Below are 20,439 nucleotides of genomic sequence, written 5' to 3' on the forward strand. Positions count from 1 at the left end.
TCTTATTATTATTATTCATTTTTGCCCGTGTGGGATCAGTCTTATTGTATCGTATCGTGTACAGAAGTAAATAATAAGGAAAATAAGTACAAGACATGTGGAACGTTTCTGATGATACGAGAGGTTTAAACGTAAAGTATCTCTCTCTCTCTCTCTCCCTCTCTCTCTCTCTCTCTCTCCCTCTCTCCCTCTCTCCCTCTCTCCCGCTCTCTCTCTCTCTCTAGCCCTAGAATACCATAATCTGAACACGTCAGCGGCAACAAAGAGCTACTGGGTGATAACAGGTAAATTGCTCTTACACACACACACACACACACTGGATGATCAGCCGCAACCACGAGTCATATTGAGTGGACAAAACAGGAGTTAGTTAAACGCTGCGGCGCACACTGTTGTGCGATTCAGCAAATGACTGTCTACACTGTGTGTGTGTGTGTGTGTGTGTGTGTGTCTTCAGCTCCTATTGATGTATAATTCACAGCTTCTTGAGTGGGACAGAGGGAGAGATCACATCACATCACCGACGGCTGTGAATGATTTTGGTGTGTGTGTGTGTGTGTGTGTGTGTGTGTGTTGTCCACTGCTCACTTATAGCCCCCTTGTGTGAAATGTACTCAGGAGCAAGATTGATGCATCACCTGTGTGTGTGTGTGTTTTCTTGTATGTGTGGCTTTGTGAGGACCAACAATCGTATAAACCATACAGAGTGAGGGCACGGTTTATGTTTGTTTTCCACTACAAAAATAGTACCTACTCAACGTGGGCGGAGTCATCACCGCACGGCTGCATGAAACTGCCTAAGACTTTCGTTTTATACACACAAACGAGTGACTAGTGACTTGTAAAGCAGTTGTTTTCAGTGTAACTGAATCATTAGAATTAGTTCATTAAAAGTATTTGTTCAGACTCCGTCTAACACAGTCACTGGGCAGGGTTTGTGATGCCGCTCATGATCAGGAGTGCTGTTGCTAAATACTTTACTTGTTAACTGATCTACAGTTCGCCATTGTTCGGCAAGCATCTCTTCCTGTGACGGCACTCTGACCAAATATGTGATCCACTGAAGCGTAATCTTTATTTCTTAGAAAGAAAAAGGCAAATTCCATGTGGGTTTTTATCTTGAATTCAAATGTAAATTTGATTCTGCAAAGATAAAAGTTACTGTATATTATATGTATATATATATATATACATGTATATATACTGAATTAAACAACTTCATGTTTCTTGTCTTCACTCGTGTTCTAAACTGACTTAACACCTCTGACCTCTGACCTCCTTCCTCGCAGTGATCCAGGATGTGGACACGTCCTCTCTGGAGGCCAACTACCAGAGCTTTGCCAGTCTGATGGAGCAGCGTCTGGCTGAGCTCTTCCTGGTCGCGGGCAGACAGGGTTCTCAGGCTGCACGGTCGCGACGCGCCACGACTGTGGGCGGATACACTGTGCAGGTGCGATGTCTCCTGATCACACAGCCAGTTCTATTCTGAATTTACATCGACTCTTCTGCAAGGTTTTTAACCCCCTGATGACCCTATCATGATCACTGCCTGGATTTATTTTGATTTTATGGCTGTAGAAATGTCCAAAAATGTGTCAATGAGTGAGTTCTTCTGCTTCCTTATTCCCAAGATAGCTTTCAACTTTCCATATCTGGCAGTTATTCAACCGTTTAGGAATCACGGTACTGAGAAGCTGACGTCACAGAAGTCCTGAGGTTCTACCGTAATGACAGTTATTAATATTTCTCTGCTTTCTAGTATCCAAACGGTCTAGGAGTTACAGTAATGAGATGTACGCAACAGGATTGGTAACAGAAGGGTTAATGGTTTAATCTCAGGTCAGAGATTATTCCTAGGTAAGATTAGTGCGTAAACTGACAGAAGATACAGAAGTGAAGGCCACTGTAGTTGTCTGATATGTTTAGGGAAGGGGAGGTGAAAAAACAGAGGAGTCCATTGTTCGCTGTAATCTGCAGCCTCACCAGTAGATGTCACTAATTCTCACACAGTGGACCTTTAAGATAGCGTAGGGTTAGGGTTAGCCTTATGCCGGCGTAGATTTTATTAAATGAGGTTTTTTGTCAAGGTGAGTTTTCAGTGAGTTTTCTAGTCGTAGTCGGAAAAATCAAGTGGAATTTTCGTCTCAGGAAAATCGGACCAACCTCACTAGATGGCTGCCCCCTTTATAAACGCTGTTAATTGCACTTTTGCCATGTTTGTGTCACATTAAATCAGTCGTAATCATAGTACTGTTCAATTTTTATGTGTGGCCAAAATACCATTGTCGAGTATTTCCTGGGAAAAGTTTACATCCATGGAACAAGTTTTTTGTTTGTTTTTTTGTTTTTTGCAAAATCGTTTTTTGTAAAAAACGATTTTTGTAGTGGAAAACCAAGCTAAACCGTGCAGTGCCGTGCGAACTGGGACCATAGGTGGAAAAGGGCCATTAGATTAGACTTAACTGATCGCACACTGGGGTAATTCAACAGCAGCAAAGGGGTCAAAAGGTCAGAGGTAGACAAGTAACATCTTGTGTGTGTGTCTTTTATTATTTCCCCCCCCATGTGCGACCTCTCATATTGTTTAAATTAAGACAAACATTTACTTCTTCCTCGGGATTTACGGCGTTCACACTCACACAGAGTTTAATAGGAAGTCACAGATGACCAGTTTTATGTTCTGCAGAGCTGGAAGAGAGGGGGGGGGGGGCTCGCCTGCAGACTAGAAATCATCCAGCCATTTAATAACACACGTCCCTTCTTTTTATGACAAAATCAAATTAGCAGACTTGATTAAATCGAGTGATGCGTTTGCCAAATTGAAATAAGATGTTTGAAGTATGATGAAGGGGAAATTGAGATTTCAAGTGACTCAAGTTTTCCTTGAGCGTCTTCCCCCGAGCGCGGCAAATTGCTCACTGTCGCGATCAAAGCAATTGAGCCAATTCTGAGTTTTTTGATCGCGGGGCAACTGCAGATAGAGCAGGGAATTTTAAATGTTAGTTTTTGAAAAGAGATAAAGGACGTTGTGTTTTATGCGTCCATGAATATCTCGCGCTGAACTCTAAAAGTTTCTTTTACCAAATAAATTCAGAATAGTTCTTTAGACATTCAACAAAAATCAACATGTTCCCTGAATTTACCATGTAAATGTTATGAATTGGCGCCATCCAAATAAAATGTCATTGAAATTGAATTGAACAACATCACAAAAGAAACGCCATCAAGGAACATCTTCAAATTTAATTAAAACATAAACTTAAACTCACAGATGAAGAGGAGGCGGAGGGTCAAACGTTAGGTTAGCTCTGACCTTGTGACACCTGCAGAAGGTCCTTTCAAACTTGGTGCAAATGTTCACTTGGACTCAAAAATGAATGTTTTTTTATTAAGAATGACCATAGAAAATGTTATTACATTAGACTCAAACATTCACCATGATTATGATTAAAGTTTGGGGAAATGAATTCTCCTGCCAAAAGAAAATTGAATGGGATAAACCCTTCTTTCCCCCCATGCTCTGCTGCTCTATACACTCTCACGCTCCCTAACTCCCTAAGTTTTCAGATGAATGAACACAGCTATACAAAAATGTTACATCAACAAGACCAAACAGACGTCGAATAATAACATCATCAACAACAAAAGTCACTAAAACTTACAGACTGTGATCATTTGTATTTTTATGAAACTTTTCTCCCAGATGGTGAGCATGCGCCGGCTACCTGGTCCCAAGAACCCGGCAGAGATGACGTACTACGTCCAGCTGAACGGAGCGCCAGTCTCCGGGACCATGGCTGCCAAGACTCTCAGCAGTCTGGACTCCCAGACCATGGCTTTGACTCTGGGATACTTCGTACAAGTGCAGGCTGAACGTAAGCTTCTCATTCTCCTCCTGTACCACTGTCCTGCTGTGCTTATTAGCATTATCTTACTTGTGAGAGAGACACGTGGTTTGTATGATTTTTAAAACTGGAAAAATATATTAAATTCTGGTTTTATTTGCATTTCTTAATTAGGGATAAATACATACATAGGTTCACAGTACTACTGATAATTTTCATAATCAATTATTCAATATTTTGTCGATTAATCGATTTGGTCGGTAAAATGTCAGAAAAGCCATATCTGTCTGTGCTCAGCTAGTACCATTAGCACCTCGCTACACCACTCTCTGTGTCTTTACTTAACATTATGGTTTAAAATAACAGAAGTCAACACATGACTTAGTTAACTTTTCTTTACCCTTTTGGTTTGTGTAACTAATAATTAGTTAGCTACTGAGCTAGCAGGTGGATTGTTGTTAGCTTCAGCTTGAGCAGGCTAGCTGCTCTCTGTTACGTCTTGCCTTGCTGCTAGACTAAGCTAACCCAAGACAAGTTAAGCTAGCAGTTGGTGATATTTTAAATGTTTTTTTTGCACATTTACTCACTTATTTAACTTTTCTTTACACTGTGGGTTTGTGTAAGTAATAATTAGTTAGCTGTTGAGGTGCAAGCAGGTGGATTTTTTGTTAGCTTCAGCTACAGCAGGCTAGCTGCTCTCTGGTAATTCTTGCCTTTCTGCTAAACTAGGCTAAGCTACACTAAAATAAGTTAAGCTAGCTTTTTTTGTGCATATTTACTGAAATATTTACACATTTTCCCCATTTTAAACATCTGTCTTTTAACATACTTTGTGTACGTGGATATTATAGATGAACAGTCAGTTCACATGGCACATTTCTTATTCAACGGCCATAATACACACACGCACCACGCTGTCAGCGAATGCTCCCAGTTTAACTACTCTTTAGGGTTTATCTGCTGAAGTGAAGCGTAGCTGTCTTGGCTTACAGTGACATTCTTAAGCAGTTGGGTTTTCCATAAATTTCCATAAATTTCCATAATGCCCTGTGCATCCAATAAAAGCTCTGGAATTCAAATACACAATTTCCAAAGGCAAAGATTATGTTTCCACATTGTTGAGACATTTGTGGCTGCATTTGTTTTTTGTCTTTGTTGCTTTTTTTGGGAGTAAATTATCTCGTGCAGCTGGATTTTCTTACTGAAGGTTGGTGGAGGAAACAAAATGTTCCTTCTTTGTCCCCATTTGTCCCTCACATGTCCTCAGAATCTGTAATTACAAAAGTGGAGGGATCCAAACAACCCTAGCATCGTCCTTCACAGATCCACCACACAGCACTCAGGCACAGAAACCGAACACAGCGTTCTTGTAAAATTCATTTAGTTCACCTTGTATGTGCACAGTGGAAAGAAACTGCATTAGACCTTATAATGAAAAACAAACACATCCATTTGACAAAACTGTGACGGAGACGCTGAAAAAAGCCATCTTTCGCCTTTCACTTTCTCTAGTTTATCATGGTTTTTATATTAGAGCAGTTGCTGAATAAAACTCCAGTTTTTTTTAACCTTTTTTTCAATTAATGCATGAATAAAAAGAAGTAGCACAAATATATCTCTTAAAATTTACTTTTTAAACAGTAGTAGGCATTACAGAAATGACAATTTGTATTGGGAATTGGGTTATGATGGTTTGTCACCTTTAAAAATTGGTTTTGAATCATTGGAAATACTGTGTTTTATTGTTGGAATTAGATTAAATAGGATTCAAACCAATCTATGGTTAATGGTTAGTCTTACTCATTTGAGAACAGAAAACAAACAGTTAATCCATCCAAACATACACAAACACTTTAATTAACATGTTATATCTTGTTTATTTTGTCAAAACTATCCCTGTCATTGTGCACAAGTGTTGAAAATATCAGTTGGAAATGTATGAATAATATTTTGTTTGTATTTCTGTTTGTAGCTGTGGTAAAGACGCCGCCCAGCAACCTGTGGATCATGGCTGTCCTCACACCTCTCTTCCTGTTGATGGTGGTGATCGGCATGGTGGCTTTCATTGTGTGCAAGAGGAATAGGGTCATCTTCAAAACTGGCGCCTTCAGGTCCTTCAAAACGCGCTCCAAGGTAAAAGTCACTCAACTCACACGCTGGCAACGTCCACACTAACGTCAGAAGTAATGTCCGTCTGTGATCACACACCTGCCAGTGTGAACAGGAAGGACTGAACACAAGGGGGCACTGTAATGGAAAGATGTTCTTATTCTTGTTTGGATGGAGACATTTCTAAATTGGTAGTCATGTGGACAGAAATGGTCTCAAAATGGGGAGGAAAAAACAACCTCCCTCTGCCTGTCCTTACAAAACACATGCCATTCAGCTTTCAAACTTAAACACGGGCCATTTAGTGTGGATTTGAGTTGTAAATATAGCAAAAATTGAAAGTGAGATGTAAAAAAAACTTATCATGGATGTAGTCTTTAAATTTCTCCAAAATCATCTGCCGATTTTTAATAATAAGGCTACAGTACATCCATACTAATATGTTTTCTTTTAAAAAATGGCGTAGTGGCATAGTGTTTTCAGCTCTGCATCAGAAGTGATCTGCATCCATAGAGTTACACCTAAACATGTATATCACATGTATGCTATTGTGAACAGGAAGCTGTTTCCTCTACAGTTGTCCGCTAAGTTTCAGACAGTATGACCAACGAGAAACAGCCGTCCAGACTAAAGCGCAGCCCCAGAGTTTTCAAACGAAAAAGGAGACAACTGCGTTAACAGCATCTCCAAAGAATGAAATCTACTGTGGGATTTCAGCCACCATTACGTACGCGGTCCTGAACATGTGACACATCAAATCAATCGTGTTAAAGTTCCTTCAGGTCAGAAAATTGAATGCCATCTGTGCGGAGCCTTACTCATTTGTTATCTTTATCGGCCAACGGTGCATGATCACTGCTAATCCCGAGCGCCGCGAAGGCTAATCGGCCCGAGATGAACGGACATGGCTCAGGGCGATGTTGGCCCTTTAACAACCCGAGCATTCACTCAACATCAGTTCATTTGAAGACATTACTTTTGATACTAAATTCAAACCACAAACAAAAGATCGTTTTTATTCAAATAAAGTGTTTTTTAAGGAGAATATTGTCTGAATCAGCTGATAAATTGGTGCATTGTGATTCTGTGAGGTCTATAAAAAGCTTGTAAAAAGTCCTATTGATTCTGAAAACATGCTTAGATTTAGGAAAATGAGACAACAAAGTCTGACAGGGCAAAAGGTACAAACGGATGAATTTTCTGAAGGAGAAACTAAAAGTGAATGTAATCATTTTGTTGTGTGTTACCACAGCGGTTGCACAAAAATGGCTTTTCCCTTGGGCTGTGTTAAAAGAAACAGTCCAATGAAAAGTAAAAAAAAAGAAAAAAATGAATTGTTCCTTCTTACAAATATTGTCCCTGTGGCTCTTTAGGGGCTCAGAGCCTTAAAAATACTATTTATCCTTTTTTTCCCCTTGTCTTGATTCTAAAGTATAGATTAAAATCCAATTTTTCCTTGTCAGACTTTATAAAAAATGGCTCCCAGATCTCAGCGGTCCAATGTCAATGTGATTTTGTTATTGAGGGGTGATGGACACAACAATTTAATATTGTTCTATTCTAAATTAACCTATCCTGACCTTGCCCCCTGCCCTCTGTTTAGACGTCATACCGAAGGGAAGGCAGTTACCACCACCAGGTATTCACTCACACACTGGTTGGGTGGATTAGCTGCATTGTTGGCTGGTTTTTGGTGTACGTGCTGCCATTGTTTTTTTTCCGTTGTTGTTGCTGGGTTGTTTGCATGTGGCTTCTGTGCTGTCTCTTTGTCCTTCATCCTCATGGGCCATGTGAGATCAATAGTGCAAAGAAGGAGGAGGGGGACAGTGATGAACTGAATTTTCTCGTTCGAGCCGATTGGACTAAATTAACAAGGAGTGGCTGGTTGGTGATACACGTGAAAACCAGTTCAATTCCAGACAGAGGAAGTCGTTTTTGTAATTTGTGCTCATGAGCATGAGTAACGGGAAGGAAGCTTGAGACAAGGCAAACCAAACCAATCTATTTTTATTTTTGTAGAATCCATAAAAAAGTGACTCAGCTCAGACCGACTCTTCCGCCAGTGCAGCTCGTATTATCCTCTGAGACAACACGGAGAGACCAGCACCCCCCCCACCCACTATAACCCAGTTCTGTTTCATATGATGGGTTTTACTGGATTATGTAAATGAACCAGAAGCAGAGCAGCAGTGGAAACCCTATCTCACCAAACGTCAAGTCAAGTCAACTTTATTTTTATAGCACATTTTAAAACACCCTGGGTTGACAAGGTACAACAATAACATAAAACCCAGCAAATAACATGACAGAGAAGAGGTGGATCTTCATTCATTCATCATTAGAAATAGTACAACTGGCCCTAACCATTCCGTTTTCACCACTCTTTTCTTGGGGTACCAGAGTAAAATTGTATGTGCGGTCCGGGTGGAGCTAGACAAGCTCCATCCACGAAAGTCAGCTCATTGAGCGACAGAAAAAATGTCACCGCCCTCGTGATTGGGCTTAAATATCCCCATGGAAGTCGAAGTGAACGCCCGCAGTCTATTCTCATTACGTTACGATGTCACGCAAAGCATAACGTGACGGCCCACACCCTGTCCTCCGAGTAAAGTTACTGTTCTCAGTCGAAATGCTAGCCCGACCGAAGGCTTTACCGTTCCAAACGCTACCACACTGTACCAAACCAAACTGCAACATGTTGGAAACGCAAAGTGAGTTCTTCTTTTTCTATTAATTTCCGACAGGCTAAGGTGCAATACTGTCCTCAACAGTTTGAAGTTCTCCATCATGGTTCCACATTCCAGACTTAATTTGAAGGGATAAAAGTGTTCCATTACTTGGGGGCAGCTGAAGAAAAAGGCCTGATCGCCCTGAATTTTAGCCGAGTCGTCTAAGAGCATCTGGTTAGTTGACCTGATGAGACCAGACGTGCCAGTCTATTAAAAGCTTTGAAAACCAACAACTTCTTACTAGTCAGAAGGCGAGCAGCCGAGTTAGGACTAGCTCCAGGCACTGAAGATGACTGGTCTATGTTGTATGTTGTATCACATACAACATTTTTGAGTTATATTGTACAGTATAAAACACCTAAAGCCTCTCAGATTATTTAGATTTTGAGGGATCAACCAATGTGAGGTGAATTTTAAGGTTGTGGCATATAATATTGCACCATGTCCACCACAGTTCTAGACCAGACATTGCTGGAACTTTGCGTTCTTCTTCCTCCTCATATAAAAGTCTTATCATTTTTAAGTAATTATACACTTATACCAGTGCATCAAGTATCTATGCTCTAATGCACATAAATGATCTCTCACTGTATGTAGTTCCTACTTTTCTGCACCACATTATACTTAGAATTAGCATTTCAGCTTCCAGGCTCTGAGATCCTGTTTGTTTTCACAACTGTATGTAAACATTTAATGATACTTGTATTGTATTTTACGAGGGGGAATTAAATATTAAAGAGTTCTTAAATATGTGACCACACAAGTTGTGCCGTGAGGCTGCGATTACTGCTCATATGCACAGCGGTGTTTATTGTTTTTACTCACTCCCAAACCCTGAGCTGTGGCATGTATGAACAAAATAACTTCAATATTGTACAAACATTATTTTTGTTGTTTGTCTAAGTTTGTCTTGACCTAATTCTTGGATGCCCATATGCAAATCACTACATACACTATTTGGACAAAAGTATTGAATTAAGGTGTTTCAATCAGCCTTTTGTACAATGCTATGCTTCCAAACAGTTTGAGGAAGGCCCTTTTCTATTTCAACATGATAGTGCCCTTGTGCACAAAGCAAGGATTATAAAGACATGGTTTGACTTTGAGTTTGGTGTGGAAGAACCTGCCTTGACCTCAACCCCATGATTTAGCACCTTTGGGATTTTAACATTTAAGCATTTAGCTTTTATCCAAAGCGACTTACAAGAGGAATAAGCTTCATAGAAGAGGTCTTGGAAAGAAATCCACTAGTTAGGAACAGTGGACTGACAGAGGGTCAGAGTGCAGAAGTGGATCCAAGTGCAGAAGGAGATCATGCAGGGGTGGGGGTAAGGTCAGTGCAAAACAGAAGATGCTCTTGGAAGAGCTGGGTCTTCAAAAGCTTCTTGAACATAGACAGGGACCTGTTCTGGCAGCGCTCGGTAGGTCATTCCGACACCAATCAAAGGATTGTCTTGTGCCGGGGCCAACACCCGACTTACACACCCACAGCTCCACAAACACAAGTCACAGCCTGTAACAAGTGATTTGAATTTGATGCGGGTGGCCAAAGGGTAGCCAGTGGAGCTCAATGAAGAGGGGTGACATTTGCCCTATGCAGATTGAAGACCAAATGCGCCAGAATCTGGTTTCCGGAACAGGAACAGAGATTGTGAGCCAGGCCTCACAATCAGTGCCTGACCTCATCAATGCTCTTACAGAATGAATGGACACAAATCCACCATAGAAACACTTCAAAATCTTAAGGGAAAGTCTTCCAAGAAGAGCTGAAACTGTTGAAGAGTTGAACCTAGCTGCAAAAGGGGGATCATCTCCATAACACCCTTTAACACCGAGCGTGTTGCAGATGACACGTTTGCGCGGGAGCACACTTTGCATTACCGTAATTACGCGACAGTTTGTGCTATAAAGATTCCAACAGTTTCTGAAAGCTGAGAAGTTGCACGTTAAAGCAAACGTGTGGTTATTATGCTAATTTCACTTGCGTTGTTGCAGGAAGCTGGCGAATCAGTGTCTTTGTCAACGGAGAGCAGAGATTTGGAGGAACGCCTGTACATAGTTTCCATTTTTTTGGCCTGTTTTTGAACATTCAGACACTCAAAAGTTATTTTAAATATGTTTTATACTGTTCAACACTACAGTGTTTTTTCTAAATTAACCTTTTTTTTTTCTTCATTTCAACTTGTTAATACACTATTTTAACATGCAGTAAATTGTAAATTACTGCCAGTTATGGAAAGTTATTCTGGACAAATGGACAAAAGCACATTTCCTGACCTTTTTATGGTTAAAATAAGCAAAAAAAAGTCTAGACGGACATTTTGAAGCTTAGGTGTTTAAGGGTTAAAGTGCTGTATATGTATTTGAATATGTCATTACAGTATGTGTTGGTTCCAATACTTTTGTCCCTGTAGTGGACATTCTCCAACATTCACCCTCAATTTACAGAGGATGAATGCAGTTTGTGTGTGTGTGTGTGTGTGTGTGTGTGTGTGTGTGAGATCTGCTCTGCCTCCAGCTCACACTCGACTATCATCAGTCACCTCAGCGACAGGCCAAAGCTGCTGATCAATACTCTGGTTTATATGAGGTGCGCGCGTGTGTGTGTCTAAGCTTTAAAGAGTGACTCTGCACGAGTGCCGGCTCACTTGACTTCACATCACTTCACTTGGTCGCGCCATTGTCCGGCCACGGAACATCCTTCAAAATGCCTTTTCTGCTCCCTCCTCTGTGTTTTTTCCTCGACTTCCCCACGTGGAGCACAACAGAGCTGGAATCAGCAAAAGTGGAAGGGATTCATTTTTCATTCTTAGGCCGTTCGATGAAACTACAATGGCAGCGAGTGCCATTTAAAGCTGCAGCGGGCAGGGCTGCTAGAAAAGTAGTTTGATTCTTTACAAAAAAATGAGGGCAATGTGCAATTTAAATGCACTTTAGCAACTTTGCATTTTGGTTATGATCCCTACTTTCTGTTTTGCCTTCCTGCATATCAAATTGTGTATTTTACTTTCATCAGTTTCTTTGCTCCATATAATACACAAATCATTAAAACTGAATCATTTTTTTTTAGCTTTTTGGGACAAAACAAGACATTCAAAAACAGTATCATTTAGACACTCGTCAACATTTTCTGACATTTGTTGGACCAAACAACTAACTCTTGAAGCAAAGAAATAATTCATGGAGTAAATGATGACGAACATAAGCTCAGTTCGCGTTGATACCAGCGGTCGGTCACACTCATATGTGCCTCTAGAAGCTTCCATTCAAAGAGAGTAATAAAACCAGTGGACTCGCCCCCTTGTGGCTGTTTAATCTATTCTTACATCCTGATCATCTTCACTGAGGATATTGGCCAAAAAAACCAGTATTGGATTATATCGGACTGCCTCTAAAGTGTCCGATATATACAACAGTCCATTCCGCTCCAGCACTTCTATCCAGCAGCGCCTGTTGTGAACACGTGGACTCTGCGTGTTGGATGCATGTAGATCACATGATCACAACAACAGTGTGTGTGTGCTACTGATATTTCAGAGGTTAAACATTTTTCTTTAACCTCTGAAATCAGAGGCTACAAAGCCACACAGTGAGCGTGAGCTAGCTGTTAGCACCACACTAGCTCATCCTGAGGCGAGCTGCTAAAACAACATCATTTCATAAACCAGCGCCACCTGTCGACTTTCAACAGCCTCCGTTTGTTAATTATACCCCAAAAACCAGCCATGCCAGGAGCTTTCTGTGTGGGGCCGGTCCCCGGGCTCCGGGTTTACCTGCGGGACGAGTCACTCACCCCGTGTGGGTTGGGCTAATCCAAAATAGTGAAAACAAGGGGGGTGTTCTCTGAAGACACGCCGTTACCTGTGAAACGGTGATCTGAAAACACCCCCCTATAGCACTTGGTACTTTCCTCTTGATGAAATTAACCATAGACTGTATGAAATTAACATGGCAAAAAATCCAATATTCTTATGTTGAAGGTTAAAATTGATGTAACCATTGGTTAATAATAAATGGGTCAGTTTTTTCATACCTACTGTTGCTGACTATTGTTCTCTGTTTAAGTAATATCACTTGATCAAGCCTAATCTAAGATTTCCACACTACAAAATAAGTCATTTAAGTATGTATGATTTGTGCTGATATGGTATCGGATCATAGTATCTGGACATCCCTAATCTACACATTAATATTAATTGAAATAGTTTAATTTATCAGTTAAAATATTCAGATTTTCTGTCCCTACAATCGCGTCCCGTCCTGCTCCAGGAGCGTGTTAATCAGTCATACTGATGTGAACTCCGGTCCGTCCTGCTGTGTCTCATTTTAGTTTCTAAATGAACCCCCTTTGCAGAGTTTGAGGCTCTGTGGTGCACCACCACCACCACCACCACCACCGCTGCTGCCCGGCCTGCTGGAGCTGAATTTAAATCAATATGGCCGCAGGGGGAATGGAGCATATCTGGTCCATCTGCTGCACCTCATCATAAGCCGCCACTGCTGGCTGTTGCTACGAGTTAAAATTAGAGGAGAAGCTTGTTTGATAGCACGAGCGAGGAAAATAAGGGTGAATAATGTTGATGGTGCCGTCGCTCTCGCTCACTTTACACTGCGTCTCCTGAGTAAGAGATATGACTGCATCACTATCTCTCTCTCGCTTCACCCCTGGTCTTTGCCTCCGTGTTTGTTAATCAGACACTTTATCCGGTCGCGTCCACACTGAAATCTTCATTAAAGCGAGCTGTGCACACAAGATGTGGACACGGTCGAGGAAAACTAGAGAGGAGGAAGAGATGAAGTCGTTATCGGTGAAGACGTGGAAAGAAGGAGACGGAGACAGATCTTGAGGCCGTGCAGTGAAATAATAACGTGTATGAAAATGTCAGGAGCGCTCTCAAGGTCACGCCCCTCAGCTCTGCCGGTTTGTGAGAATCCATACTGTCTGCGTGCGTGTCAGCCCCGTTACCCATCATCCACTGAGTGATGCATCTTTTACTGCCAGTGTGTGTGTGTGTGTGTGTGTGTGTGTGTGTGTGTGTGTGGTTCACTCTCAGTTTAACCCCTGACACCATCTCTAATGTTTGCTTCTCAATAATCCATATGCATTATGGATATTGTGTGTGAGTGGAGGGTTATTTTTGGAACGGCACATTTAAATCACCGCCTCCTTCATAGCTCTCTGACACACACACACACACACAGGTTCTCACAGCTGTCCTGTTGAGGACATGCATTGATGTGGAGGGTTGTCTCTTTAACTTTAACCAAAACCAGTTAATGTCGAACCCTAACCCTAAATATGAGGTTCTGCCTCATTAAGACCAGGTTTTGGTCTCCATGAGGACTACTGTTCTTTACAAGGTCAGTGTTTTTATGCCAGAAAAGGTCTTTAAAACTCTACTGGGTAACGTTTAAATATAAACAAACATCTATTACATCTAAACCATTGTCATATTAGTTCACACAGTGCTGCTCCTTATGACTCATTATAACGGTGACATGCCCTTACTGCACACAGGAAGTGATTCATGTTATGTCAAGACAGATGGAGGCAGCAGCAACGTTGAGCTCGTAAAGCGAGGCGACGGCAAACAGGTCGAAGTTTGAGTGAAAACACAACAAATTCAATCCAATATTGATTTTTTTTGTGATATAATTATGGAATGTTGCGATATAGTTGGACGTTTTTTCACTTCAATGACCCCGTCTGACCAGACAAGTTTGAGACCCCTGCCCTGGGCCCTTACCTACCATGCCTTTAACCTAACCCTTAACCTAAACCCAATTCTATCCCTAACCCTAAACCTAAATCCAGGTCTTAACCCCCTGAAAAGCCCTTTAAATGTGTGAGAACCAGTCAAGAAGGTCCTCTCCCCCTATGGTTTGTACATTTTTTGGTCCTCACATACAATCAAATTCATGCACTTTCCATTATCTATATATTGACTTCCATTTATTTGGACAGCCTAAATAAAGTGTTCTCCTTAACCTCAACCATAACCAGTTAATGCTTGACTCTAACTTTAACTACAATTCAAATCTCAGTCCTAAAGTTCCTCAGATTTTAGTCTCCATGAGGACGACTGGTCCCGACAGGGTCAGAGTTTATGCCAGAAAAATAGAAGAAGACATTTCTAAATGTCTTTGTTACGCTAATCCGACGACGCTGCGGTGTGTGTGACGGATGAATTATTAACAGCGTCGTCAGCTGGATGCCCACACTGCCTCACCTCACATACACTCCGGATTCAGCACGCATCATCAAACGCATTAGGCGTCCCACTTTAGAGACGCTTTAAATAGAGAAAACGGAGAGAGGGAGAGAGATAGATGAGATGGGAACCAAATAAAACAACAAAATAAATAAAAAATTCAGGGTTTCGCTTTGTTGTGTAACCTTAAAAACAAAAAGGGTCTTTTTCTCTCCTTTTTTCCTCCCGTTCTCGATTCTGTAAATTAAGAAGTCACTTAACGATAGACAAAGAACGTGTCCAGGCCTTTGAGGGTTTTAGCAAAATCCATCTTCTTCTGCTTTTTTCTTTCTCTCTTCTGTCTCTTTATGGCAAGAACTCTGACGTCAAAGTGCATCAAGCTTCATTTTCCATTTAGTTTTAAACGATGACTTTTAAAACTGTCAAATACTGATATGTAATGGTTTAGGTTCTCAAACGTAGGTTTAGTTATCATCATCTCTCATCTGTTTAAGACTTCACTCATTCACATTTAAATAGAATCTCACACAACAAACTTACATTTGATGAAAAGATGATGAACATTTTCTTGCATCATAAGGGAAACACACACAGTTACCACAATAACACAATTAGACCACACAGTACAATCACTGACGGAGATAGAAATGATATATCTTTAGTAATATGAATTTAAATCATTTAGATTTATCTTTTCAGCATATAAAAGTAGTATTTTTTTCAATGAAAGGAGAAAAAACCCAAGTATGGTCAATTTTAAATAGCCAAAAATTAAATGAATGAAAAAAATGTGTATCATAACTTAAGTGACCAAAAATAAGTCACATAGCTTTTGTTCAATTTCAATTTCTTTAATGAAAAAGTCAAAGTTGTGATCTCAGATCTCATAATTCACGCCAAATAACTCATTTTATTAAGGGCTACATATATATATATATATACATATGTGTATATATATATAAAATCAATGTAATCCTGTGTAAGGACAGTATATCTGTGTTTCTCTGTCGTGAGTTTTGATCGTATTATTGATCGTTTGAGACTGTTAATGCCATTTGAAAGTCATTAGCTTTGCTTTGCTGCTTGGAATCACGGCTGATTCATCACTTACGCTTATTCTTATTCTTATTATTCTGTTAGGGATTTTAAATGACAGTGACTTCTGTTGTTATTTCTCTCTTTCATTAGCCCCGTGTGCTTCTGTAATAAAGATGGAAGTGCTATTAGGATTTTTGTTGTGTTTGCATGTGCTTAATGTCCCTTAACTGATCACTTTTTCTTTCTTTTTTTTGGGTAAATTGCTCATGATGGATCAATCCAAACAGGCAAAGTGAAAAACAAACCAAATTTTCTATATCAATGGGGCGATTTGTCATCATGATTCAACATTTTTTAACCTTGCATTTGAAAAAACTTGAGCTCAGGTCTTGAGTGGATTGATCTAAAACTTTATGACCATGTTGCCGACCCTTAAAGCGCGTGTCTCCCTTTTTTCCCCACACCAGCCTGTTCAGGGCTTCGACTACGCCAAGAAGCACATGGGTCGGACGGGTGAGGACGCCGTCTCTGTTACCAAGGAAACGCTAGTGCTGGGGCTGCCGGTGCGAGATGCTCCGCTGTCACTGTCTCTGGATAAGAAGGTTCACCAGGATGGCACCGGCACTAAGAGGCCTCCGTCTGCCGACGTGCACAAAGGAGGGTAAGTTTGTTTGTTTGTCTGACAGAACTTTATTGCAGTTACACTCAGTGTGTTTACATCCATGTTAAAAGTCAGACTAAGACAATAATGCGGTTTTCTTAATGTTGTGTAAACACTTCAAACACGTCCGACTCCAGTCCGACTAAGCATATACATGCAGGAGTAATCGGACTATGAATCGCATTCACGTTTTCACTGAACCAGGGCCAAACTTAAAACATATTTATTCAGAGTGGAATTTTATTCTTAAAAAAAATAACTATATATACGTATATATATATATATATACGTATATATATGTTTTTTTTGTTCACTTTTTATTTCTGTGTGTTTTTAATTGGTATTTTCATGCTTTGATTTATGTTTCAGGAATTATTTTTACAGTCTGCTTTTAATGCTGTGTGTCTGTAATGCTTTTATTTTGATAAAGCACTTTTTTATAGGGCTATATACATAAAGTACTTTACATACACGACTAAGACTACCTCAATTTTAGTCGGACTAACATACCTGGATAATGCGATTACTCCTGCATGTACACGCTTAGTCGGACTGGAGTCGGACTGGAGTCGGACTTGAGTCGGACTAAAGTCGGACTAAAGTCGGACTGGAGTCGGACTTGTCGTTCTTCACATGCACAAAAATGCAGTAGCGTACCGTGGGGTTTCAGTCAGGGCCTTCAGTAAAAAAAAACTAAAAACATGCACAAACACAACCACATACAAAACACACTTTTATGCACTATATTCACGAGACAGTTGATCTGCAACAACCATAGCGCACACGCACACGCACACCACTGCGCATCTATAGGCTACTGCATCATTACCACCACATCTTCCGTTATGTCACTCAGCAACCGCCCACCACAGCCAAAATGTCCTCCCTGGCCACCTTGTGATATAAATACAGTATAAAAGGCTCATTCTGGGGTAATGAAAAACTAAAATCTATACAATCAAGTGGAAAACGAAGGCCACATACACACAGAAACGGCACAAAACGTTTTTTTTTGGTTTGTTTTTTTTAAAGTTCCTCAGAAAACACGCCATCGTTTCAGGAAATATCTCCGTCCACACAGAACCCGACAGAATTCTGTGTCTGTGAGCAAGTTTTGTTCTCTCCTGTCTTTATTTCACGATTCAACACTTTTTTCACGCTAAAGACAGAGGACGTGATGTGTGGGAAAACTGCTCTCTGCTCTAAAGTATGCATATTCATCAGTATGCATCAGAATCAGGCTATTCTGATTCTGATTCTCATATTCACCTAAACCGTCTCAAATTTCTGCAAAAGGGAAACATTTATTTCACCCTTGAAAAGAGCCGCAGTAACAGACGCTGTTCCTCGCTCCTCAGCACAATCACGATGAGGAGACACAAAGTTTGTCGAGCAGCTGCTTCGGTCGGCGACAAAAACCCGACAGAGCTTTTCGACACAACCAGACACAAGTTTTTGTTTGTGCAGTGTTAATCCACAGAGAAGCAGTGAGCAGATTCACAGAGATTGACGAAGATCTGAGGATAAGTCCACGACCAACAACGAGCTGTTCTACAACGAAGAGAAAACACACACGGGATATTTTACCGAAAAAGGACAAACGCTGGTTGAAGCTGATTTGTGCTCTGTGTCGTGTCGAGGTCAAATGAGAACACAAAGGTGTAAAGACGCCTCGCGGAGCGTTTTTAGCATAAATAAATAATCAACGCAATAATTCTGAGACGTTAACAGCGCGTCACCTCCCTGAGACTTGGTTAGTGACACCGATGTGAGCCGGAGACTGTGAATCATCACAGGATATTAAAGTAAACGACTGTGTCTTTCATTCAGGATCGAATCAGTGCTTGGAACAAATTTTACCGCAGCTTTGACCCCAGAGATTTTTGTTTCTGTGAGGATGATGATGATGAGGATGATGATGATGATGATGATGATGATGATGATGATGTGCATTAGCAGTTTCACCTTTCCTCAGTGTTCACGCTCTGAACGACCGGTGTGTTTTTTTTTAACTGCTCTTATATTAATTAGATATATTGGACGTGTGGGTGTGTTTTACTAAACAGTCGCACATTAAACGTTTAAAACCTTTGTAGAAGAGAAAAGTGTCGGACGATAGACGCAATAAAAACTGTATTAATATGAGTGGAAGTTATAGCAGTGACATTAAAAGTCATTAAAAGGCACACAAAATGAAATGGTCTGTTACTTTAAATGGGAAATTTGGATTTCTCTGGATTTAAAGCTGTTGTAAGTAACGTTTGAATGTAAAGAAATGCTGTACGGTCAGCTCCACACGGTATGACTGACGCATAACAGCTACGCCAGTAAAGTGGGACAACTACGAACTTTAGGTGAAGGAAATAACCCAGGTTCAAACAAATGTTGAAATAAAACTTTAGGTAAGGGAACTCGGCTCTTTGAAACATGAGTGAGGTAATTGAGGTAAAGGAAATATTTAAATGCAGAAATTTACATTTTAAAATATTCCACATGTACCTGAAAGTCTGAAGGAATTCATTTCTTATAATCTGTGTCCTTTTTTTCTCTCACTCACTAATGAATGTCGAACCTCTTGTCTCAACCACTCATTTTGAAACATGAGGCTGACGAGGATGAAGACGGCGCCTCGCTGCCAAATCCTGCTCCTTCATTGACTTTCAGGAGGGAGAAGAAGAAGAACAAGAAGAAGAAGAAAAAGGACAAATCCATTAGAAAGTGTTCAGACAATTATCGGCGTGAAAATGTACACGGAGCGATTCATCTTCAGAGGAAACATGTTCAGAGCCGGAGCCAAGAAACATAACCAGACGCTTGATTTAAGTGTTTGAACTTCACTGTCAAACACGTCATTAGAGAGATGATTTATCGCAATCTCCATATTTATATAATCTGGGATTTTGGTAGAGGTCGTCCCATGTGGGCTTTTCTACGGCTGATGCTGATTCTTTAGAAATCAGGGCCGATAGTTAATGCCTATATATTTAGATATATGATACATGATAACACATAATACAACAGAAGTCAGGTATTGCAAGCAGGTGGCGCTATGCCCTTGACGTAGTTTGCATGTGCAGATCGGTCAATGTACCGCAAAGTTACAGGCCACTTCCTGTTTCGTAGCAAAGCGGTGGCTGAATTCAAAATGGCTGACTTCCTGTTGGGTGAAGTTCATGTTCGTAGAAGTGTTCGGTGTCGGTCTCTTGGGTCACATATAAAACTTTGAGCCGATCGGTCAATGTACCACGAAGTTACAGGCCACTTCCTGTTTCTCAGTGAAATGGTCGTTATTGGACAAATTTCCGACGGCCACACCCCCTTTTGAATCTGCAAGACATTTTCAGAGCTTCTCATCTTTGACGTGTCTAGTACAAGTTGACTCTTATTTTTATGTCGGTACGATTAACACGCCCAGACGAGTTTGTTCATTTACGAAAACGTGCAAAATTCAAAATTCTAATTCAAATTGGCCAACTTCCTGTTGGGTCAAATTAACACTCGTCGATGTGTTCAGTGTCGGTCTCTTGTGTCACTTATAAGGCTTCTAGATGATCAGTGTACCGCGAAGTTATGTGGCACTTCCTCTTTCGCACCGAATGGTTGTTGTTTGTCAAAATTCCCGATGGTTGCCATGGCCACACCCCTTTTTAATCTGTGATACATTTTGATAAGTTTTCATCTTTGACGCCTTTAGTACAAATTGACTCATATTTTTTATTTTTGATACGAGCCAGACGATTTTGTTCATTTAAAAAAAATGTGCAAATCGCCAAGAAGGACGTCAAATTTAAAATGGTCGTTATTTGCCAAAATGTACGGATTTTCCAAAATGCTAAATTCAAAAT

The 20,439-nt window shown here is 40.5% G+C and overlaps 1 protein-coding gene across 8 annotated transcripts in view; it reads left to right on the top strand.

Annotated features, from left to right (window-relative positions):
* kiaa1549la (KIAA1549-like a) overlaps nucleotides 1-20,439 on the top strand; it is an 84,436-nt gene that overhangs the window by 40,168 nt on the left and 23,829 nt on the right. For 6 of the 8 annotated variants that reach the window (XM_058645352.1, XM_058645353.1, XM_058645355.1 and 3 more), the window contains exons 8-13: nucleotides 225-284; nucleotides 1,290-1,450; nucleotides 3,704-3,875; nucleotides 5,818-5,978; nucleotides 7,558-7,593; nucleotides 16,401-16,594. In XM_058645352.1, the coding sequence (XP_058501335.1) occupies nucleotides 225-284; nucleotides 1,290-1,450; nucleotides 3,704-3,875; nucleotides 5,818-5,978; nucleotides 7,558-7,593; nucleotides 16,401-16,594 (784 nt within the window). The remainder of the gene's footprint in view (nucleotides 1-224; nucleotides 285-1,289; nucleotides 1,451-3,703; nucleotides 3,876-5,817; nucleotides 5,979-7,557; nucleotides 7,594-16,400; nucleotides 16,595-20,439) is intronic. The other 2 variants (XM_058645357.1, XM_058645359.1) reach the window with 1 other exon arrangement.

The sequence above is a fragment of the Solea solea genome, chromosome 12 (assembly GCF_958295425.1).
Source record: "Solea solea chromosome 12, fSolSol10.1, whole genome shotgun sequence".
Taxonomy (NCBI): domain Eukaryota; kingdom Metazoa; phylum Chordata; class Actinopteri; order Pleuronectiformes; family Soleidae; genus Solea; species Solea solea.